Here is a 7,601-nt window from a genome sequence, read left to right on the forward strand (position 1 = left end):
GGAATGCCCATTATACAAATTCCTTATTCCTGGGCTCATCCAACAGTGTACTAACATCCTGAATGACTTGGACCCATAGTTTAGCTGAACAGCTACAGACAGCTCTTTTAGTTCCTGGACTCAGCTCTGTTCTGCGTCACGGAAGAGAAATCTTTGGAATGATATCATTCGGCTAGATTCTCTGCATCTCTTTCCGGGGGCTGAAAACAGTGACCGAACAAAAGACATGATATCTACCTTTCTCCAACCAGACACCGAACCCTTCCTGCAGAGAGTTTTCTTGGTAAAAATCCGGAAGTGGTTTACCATTGCCTCCTTCTGTGCAGTAAACTACTCTTTGTCCTCGACTGTCTCCCGTGCCACTTCTGCCCAGCATGGGTGAGTTTTGACTTGAAGCCGATGGCCTTCCACTCGCTAGCCACAGCCCAAGCTAGGAATGGAATGGATAGGCCTCTGCCTGACTCTCCCTCCCATAGCCGAGACTGGTAGAGGACTGGAAACTCTCCAGGTGCGACCCTGAGAGGGGAGAATGAAGACTTACCCAGTCTTTTTTTCAAAAAGAGGAAAGGCCTCTGATCTCAAACCACGGGGACCTTCACAATCCAGAATGGAAACCAAAGTGCATTTGCATTTATCCTTTGTGCATCCTGTTTTCACCCAGATGGTTCTAGATAATCTTCTACCTCTGTATTTCTCCATTCCTGACCGAGGCTTGGATCAAATCGAATCAGTTCCACCAGTCTTTTCTGTATGTCGCAGTTTCTACAATGGCACTCTGGCCATCCGGCACTTAGTGCTTGGCACATAGTAAGCACTTAACAAATACCATCACCATCACCCTTTCTGGCTTCTAATGGCTACCACACTTAAGTTTCAAAACATCATTTTTATTTTAACGCAAAACAAAGCATATTCAGAAAGCTGGGAGTTCAGCAGGAGATGGGGAAAAGCAACTATGTGTCCAAAACTGAACGCCTCATCTTCCCACCCAAACACTATCCTTCCTCTGATTTTCCCATCACTCGGGGGAAGCCAGTGAGTGGGCGAGTCTTTCTAGGTAATCAATCAATCATATGTATTGAGCGCTTGCCATGTGCGGAGCACTGTACTAAACCCTTGAGACAGTGCGATACAACAGATGCATTCCCTGCCCAAAAAGAGTTTTACAGTCTAGAGGGAGAGACAGACATTAATATAAATACATTACAGATATGTAAATAAGTGCTGTGGTAATACGAATCATCATAATAATAGGAGGGCTCGCCGACCCCCAGCCCTGCTCCGGAACTGATGTGCAGGAGACCTCAGCCCCTAAATTCTAATCCCACCTCCGGCAACTGCCTGTTTTGTGACCTTTGGCAAATGACTTCACTTCTCTGGGGCTCAGCGACTTCATCTGTAAAATGGGGATTAACACTGGGAGTTCCCTATGGGACATAAACTTTGTCGAAACCAATTAGCTTGTAACTCCCCTAGCGCTTACTACAGGGCCTGGCACATAGTTAGGACTTAATCAATACCACTGGAAGCGCCCAAAACACAGGCCCGGCCGGGTGTCTCCATGAGCTTCGCTGGGCTTTGCTTTCAGTGCCTGAGAAGGAAGACAAATGGATCAGGTGAGGACTAGAAACCCCATTTTGCATTTCCCCCGGGGGAAAACAGTGTGCCAGTGGATAGAGCACGGGCCTGAGGGTCAGAAGGACCTGGGTAATCCCGATTCTGCCATTTTTCTGTTGTGTGACCTTGGGCAAGTCACTTCACTTCTCTGTGCCTCAGTTACCTTACTGAAGGCACATCTCTTCCTAAGCCCCCTTTTCCTTTTCTTCAACGCCCTTCTGGGTCGCCCTGACTTGCCCCAAATTCATCCCCAAATTCATCCCCCCTCCCAGCCTCAGAGTCAATCTGTGATTGACTGATTGATTTATATAAAAGTCTGTCACCCCCTCTAGACAGCAAGCTCCTTGTGGGCAGGGAATGTGTTTATCGTCATACCGTACTCGTCCAAGAACTTAATACAGTGCTCTGCCCACAGTAAGCACTCGATAAATACGATTTATTCGTGGGACTGACTGACCCATCTGTAAAATGGAGATTAAGACCGTGAGCCCCATGTGGGACACGGACTGTGTCCAACCTGACTTGCTTGCATCCACCGAGCACTTAGAACAGTGCCTGGCACAGAGTCAGCGCTTAGCAAATATTTTTTAAAAAACCCAAACAAAAGAAACAACAGCATCAACAGAAAACCTGGATCCGCCCCTACTCCTTCCCCTGCCCTGGCTGGCCCTAAAATATGCCAGCCGGAGCTCCCGAAAGCCCTGAGCTTCATCTGACTTCTCTACAGGTTGAGTTCTTGGGTCTCTCCGGTCCCGATCCGGGCTGCGCTTAGCACAGTGTTCTGCATATAGTAGAGGTGCAGCAGCGTGGCTCAGTGGAAAGAGCACGGGCTTTGGAGTCAGGGCTCATGAGTTCGAATCCCAGCTCTGCCACTTGTCGGCTGTGTGACTGTGGGCGAGTCACTTCACTTCTCTGGGCCTCAGTTCCCTCATCTGTAAAATGGGGATGAAGACTGTGAGCCCCACGTGGGACAACCTGATTCCCCTATGTCTACCCCAGCGCTTAGAACAGTGCTCGGCACATAGTAAGCGCTTAACAAATACCAACATTATTGTTATTATTACTATTAATGGCAAGAGCCCGGGCTTGGGAGTTAGAGGAAGTGGGTTCTCATCCCGGCTCCACCTCTTGTCTGCTGTGTGACCCCGGGCAAGCCGCTTAACATCTCTCATCTGTAAAATGGGGATGAAGACTATGAGCCCTACCTGAGACAACCCGATTACCTTGTATCTACCCCAGCACTTAGAACAGCGCTTGGCACGTAGTAAGCGCTTAACAAATACCGTGATTATTATCCCGGCTCTGCCACTTGTCTGCTGTGTGGCCCTGGGCAAGCCCCTTCACTTCTCTGTGCCTCAGTTCCCTCATCTACCAAACGGGGATAAAGACTGTGAGCCCCATGTGGGACAATCCGAGTACCTTGGATCCACCCCAGCACTTAGAACAGTGCTTGGCACGTAGTAAGCGCTTAACAAATACCATCATTATTATGCCGGCTCTGCCGCTTCTCTGCCGTGTGATCCCGGGCAAGTCACTTGACTTCTCTGTGCCTCAATTATCTCATCTGCTAAACGGAGATGAAGACTGTGAGCCCCAAGTGGGACAACCCGATTACCTTGGATAATAATAATAATAATGTTGGTATCTGTTAAGCGCTTACTATATGCCAAGCCCTGTCCTAAGCAGTGGGGTAGATACAAGGTAATCAGGTTGTCCTATGTGGGGCTCCCAGTTTTCATCCCCATTTTCCAGATGGGGTCACTGAGGCACAGAGAATAATAATAACGGTGGTATCCGTTAAGCGCTTACTACGTGCCAGGCCCTGTCCTAAGCGCTGGGGTGGATCTCCGGTGATCGGGTTTGTCCCCCGTGGGGCTCCCCCTCTCCATCCCCATTTTCCAGATGGGCTAATTGAGGCCCAGAGGATAATAATACCGGTGGCCTCCGTGAAGCGCTTACTACGTGCCAAGCACTGCCCTAAGCGCTGGGGCGGATCCCCGGTGATGGGGTTGTCCCACGTGGGGCTCCCAGTTTTCATCCCCATTTTCCAGATGAGGTCACTGAGGCACAGAGAATAACAGTAATGATAACGGTGGCCTCCGTGAAGCGCTTACTACGTGCCAAGCCCTGCCCTGAGCGCCGGGGTGGATTCCCCGGTGATCGGGTTTGTCCCCCGTGGGGCTCCCCCTCTCCATCCCCATTTTCCAGATGGGCTAATTGAGGCCCAGAGGATAATAATACCGGTGGCCTCCGTGAAGCGCTTACTACGTGCCAAGCCCTGCCCTGAGCGCCGGGGTGGATTCCCCGGTGATCGGGTTTGTCCCCCGTGGGGCTCCCCGTCTCCACCCCCCTTTTCCAGACGGGGTGACTGAGGCCCAGAGAAGCGAAGCGCCTTGCCCGGAGTCCCCCAGCAGACGGGTGCCGGGGGCGGGATTCGAACCCCCGACCTCCGCCTCCCGACGCCGCTCCCGGGGAGGGGCCGAGGAGCCCCTTCCCCGCCCCCCTCCCCCCCGAGTCTACCCTGCATCCCCCTCGCGATGGTTCGTCCCGGGGGCGGGGCCGGGGGGCGGGCCGGTCCGGTCCTGCCGGCCCTCCTCTCGCCTCGGCGGAGTTGGCCCGGGAGACGGCGGGAGAGGGAGGTGAGTGTCGAGGCCGGGGGATGCCCGCCTCCATCCCCGCCCGGCCCCGGTCCTCCGGGGGTCGGGGTCCCCCAGGGACCGGGGGTCCCCCGGTGGAGGGGCCGGAGGTCGGCGAGCATCCTTCCAAGCCGGGGCGGACCTCCGCGGGATCCGCCCCGGGCCGAAATTAGGCGGGGAGGGGCGAAATCGGGCGGCGAGCACTGACCCTGTGTCCCGTCCCCCCCCCCCCCCCCGTCTCTCCGGCCAGGTGGCGCCCGGGACCGGCCGGAGCCCGAAAGGACCCCCTTTCCCGGAGGGGGCGGCGGGGCGGTCGGTGCATGTCCGGTGGGCGGAGAGGCGTGAGAAAGGGGCGGGGGGCGGGCCGGGCGCGATGCCGGGGGGCGGCGGCGGCCGGGGGCGTCCGGCCGGGCTGCTGCTGCTGCCGCCGCTGCTGCTCCTGGGCTGGAGCTGGTCTTCGACGCCGTCCGGAGCGCCCCGCCATCCCCCCGGGCCGCCCCCCGAGACCCCCGACGCGCCCCCCTACTCCTCCGCCTCCGCCGTGCCCCCGTCGGGGCCCGGCGACTGGTGCCCGGAGCCGTGCGAGTGCTCGGCCGCGGCCCGCACCGTCAAGTGCATCGACGGCAACCTGAGCGCCGTGCCGGTCCTGCTGCCCTCCAACGTGCGCGTCCTCTTCCTCACGGGCAACCGGCTGGGCCGCCTGGCCCCCGGCGCCTTCGCCCGCCGCCCGCCGCTGGCCGAGCTGGCCGCGCTCAACCTGAGCGGCAGCCGGCTGGAGGCCGTGCCCTCCGGGGCCTTCGCCCACCTGCCCGCCCTGCGCCAGCTGGACCTCAGCCGCAACCCCCTGGGCCGGCTGGGCCCGCGGGCCTTCGCCGGCCCGGCCGCGCTGGAGGAGCTGGCGCTCAACGAGGCGCTGCTCCGGCCGGCCGGGGCCCCCGACGGCGGCCGGCTGGCCTCCATGCTGGCGGCGGCCCTGCGGGGCGACCCCGAGCCCCCCGGCGACCCCGGCGACCCGGCCCCGGCCGACCGCGTGGCCCTGCGTCGCCTCCGTCGCCTGGAGCTGGCGGGCAACCGGTTCGCGGCCATCCCCCGGGGCATGTTCGCCGGCCTCCCGGGCCTGGCGGAGCTCGACCTGCGCAACAACTCGCTCCTGGGGCTGGGCGACGGGGACGGGGGCGCCTTCCTCGCCCACCTGCCCGGCCTGCGCCACCTGCACCTCGCCCACAACGCCCTCAAGGGCCTGGACAACGCCACGCTGGCCGAGCTGCGGGCCCTGCCCGCCCTGCGGGTCAACCTGGACGGCAACCCGTGGGTGTGCGACTGCCAGCACGTCCCCGGCCTGCTGGCCTGGCTCCGGGAGAGCGAGCAGGTGGAGGGCAAGGCCGCCCTGGCCTGCGCCTTCCCCGCCCGGCTGCGGGCCCGGCCGCTGCTGCAGCTCAACCTGTCCGAGCTGGACTGCGGCCCGGCCCCCCTGGACCTGCAGGCCCAGCTGCAGACCTCCTACGTCTTCCTGGGCATCGTCCTGGCCCTCATCGGGGCCATTTTCCTGCTGGTCCTGTACTTGAACCGAAAGGGCATCAAAAAGTGGATCTATAACATCCGGGACGCCTGCCGGGATCACATGGAGGGCTACCACTACCGCTACGAAATCAACGCCGACCCCAGGCTCACCAACCTCGGCTCCAATTCCGACGTCTAGCCGCGAGCCGAGGACTGCCTCCTCGCCCCACCCGACCCCCGGAGCCGGGGGCCGCAGCTCTGCATGACATGTAGACTTCAGGCTTCCCCCCCACCCCCCCTTCTGCCCCCCGGGCTTGTGTGTCGTCCTCCCCACCCCCCCCCCGACCCACCCCCTTGGCCTCCGCGCCCCAGAAACCACAGACTTGGACTTCTAAATGCCGGGCAGGGAACGGGCTTCAAGGTCGTCTAGGTCGCGCCCCCGTCCTCCCCCCGGACCTCTTGGAGCTTGGGGTTTGGCTGTACCCGGGGTCTTTCCCCTCGCCCCTTCTCTCCCACTCCCCTCGCCCCCTTCCCCCCACTCCCCTCGCCCCCTTCCCCCCCTCCCGTGCCCTGTGCCGGAGCCTGGTCACTTCTGATTCAGGGGGATCTCGGGCAGTGCTTGTTTGGAAAGATTTTTTTCTTCCTTGCTTTCTTTCTTTCTTTCTTTCTTTCTTTCTTTCTTTCTTTCTTTCTTCTAAGTTTCGCCCGAAAAAAGGATTTCTCCCAGTACTAAGGTGTAGCAGGGGTACCGCTACAGATGCCGTTCAACGAAAGCTGCCTCAACTTTTTTGGGAAAAAAGTATTTTATCCGGCAGTTCCAGTTTTAGTCCTATATATCGTCATTGTGGACGGGAATCATTTCATTCCATAAATTGCCTGCACACTTAAAGAGCTCTTTTTAACCATTCCGTAACAAAATAGCACATGAATTAGAAAGCATGCATATATTTTACTGGTCTGCAAATAGTGAAGAAAAAAAACAAAAACCTTGCAACCTCAGACAAGCTCTTTGTAAAAACGAACTTACTTTTTGATTGCAGTTTACGTGAAAAGTTGCCGTTTTTTATATAAACTGCATACAGATTCAACAAGACGAACTGTTAAAAGCATTAAATAAAGGGTCGTGAAAGAATTCCAACGGTGTCCTAATTTGCTGTTTGCTGGAAAATTGGGGAAAGAATTAGGGTAGCCTGCTTAGTCCAAACCCATTTTCAATGGTTTTTGTCCCCCAGCGCCATATCCGCACACCCCGATTAGCGCCCGCAACGTTTTGATTTCTTTAACCGTGTTGAGTTCAGTTGGCATTGCTCTTCACCGTTTCGTGTTTGAGTGTTCATAAAAAACTCAGCATAGAGCATAGTTTCCTCTTGAAGAAGTACAGTTGATGCGCACTCTCCTGAAAGCCTTTTACGGGAGTATCACAGAGAAAATCCAGATGAAAATTTCTCTCCGGGAAGCCTGATCCCTCTCTGCTGCTTTCCCGATTTAAGTTTTTTCCGAGCAGTGTTCCTCCAGAAAAGCCTCCCGGTTGTCACACGGTGTAGAAGTGGATCTGGCTGGAATGATTTAAAGGTTTGGAAGAGAATTCCATCGTGGGACTTAGGTAAACATTTTGAAAATCAAGTATCTTCCTTTTTTCCAAGATCTTGCAAGTATTTAGATTCTAAGCATTCCCTACAAACATTGCGGAATTATTTTGCCTCTTGTAAAAAAAAGGCGTAGGAAATAGATTGTCGAGTTTGTGTAAAGACATGGTCACTACAGTCATTTCAGAAGGGGAAAATCAGGAAAATAATTAGGTAAACTGATCAATCACCAATCTTAGAACCGCTGTCAGGGATGTGCTTG

At 56.5% G+C, this 7,601-nt stretch overlaps 1 protein-coding gene and 1 non-coding gene across 2 annotated transcripts; one reads left to right on the plus strand and one right to left on the minus strand.

The window, feature by feature from the left end:
• Nucleotides 1–388: 388 nt before the first annotated feature.
• Nucleotides 389–526, minus strand: LOC114805777. The gene has a single exon (XR_003753800.1). It is a non-coding gene; the product is annotated as a small nucleolar RNA SNORA7 (small nucleolar RNA).
• A 4,106-nt stretch (nucleotides 527–4,632) lies between these two features.
• On the plus strand, nucleotides 4,633–6,886 carry TPBG (trophoblast glycoprotein; the record flags this gene model as incomplete). Its single annotated transcript, XM_007670767.3, has 1 exon — nucleotides 4,633–6,886. A coding segment is annotated over one exon (1,320 nt), but the record flags the coding sequence as incomplete, so codon positions are not given.
• Between the last annotated feature and the right edge of the window lie 715 nt (nucleotides 6,887–7,601).

Source organism: Ornithorhynchus anatinus, chromosome 19 (genome assembly GCF_004115215.2).
Source record: "Ornithorhynchus anatinus isolate Pmale09 chromosome 19, mOrnAna1.pri.v4, whole genome shotgun sequence".
Lineage (NCBI taxonomy): Eukaryota > Metazoa > Chordata > Mammalia > Monotremata > Ornithorhynchidae > Ornithorhynchus > Ornithorhynchus anatinus.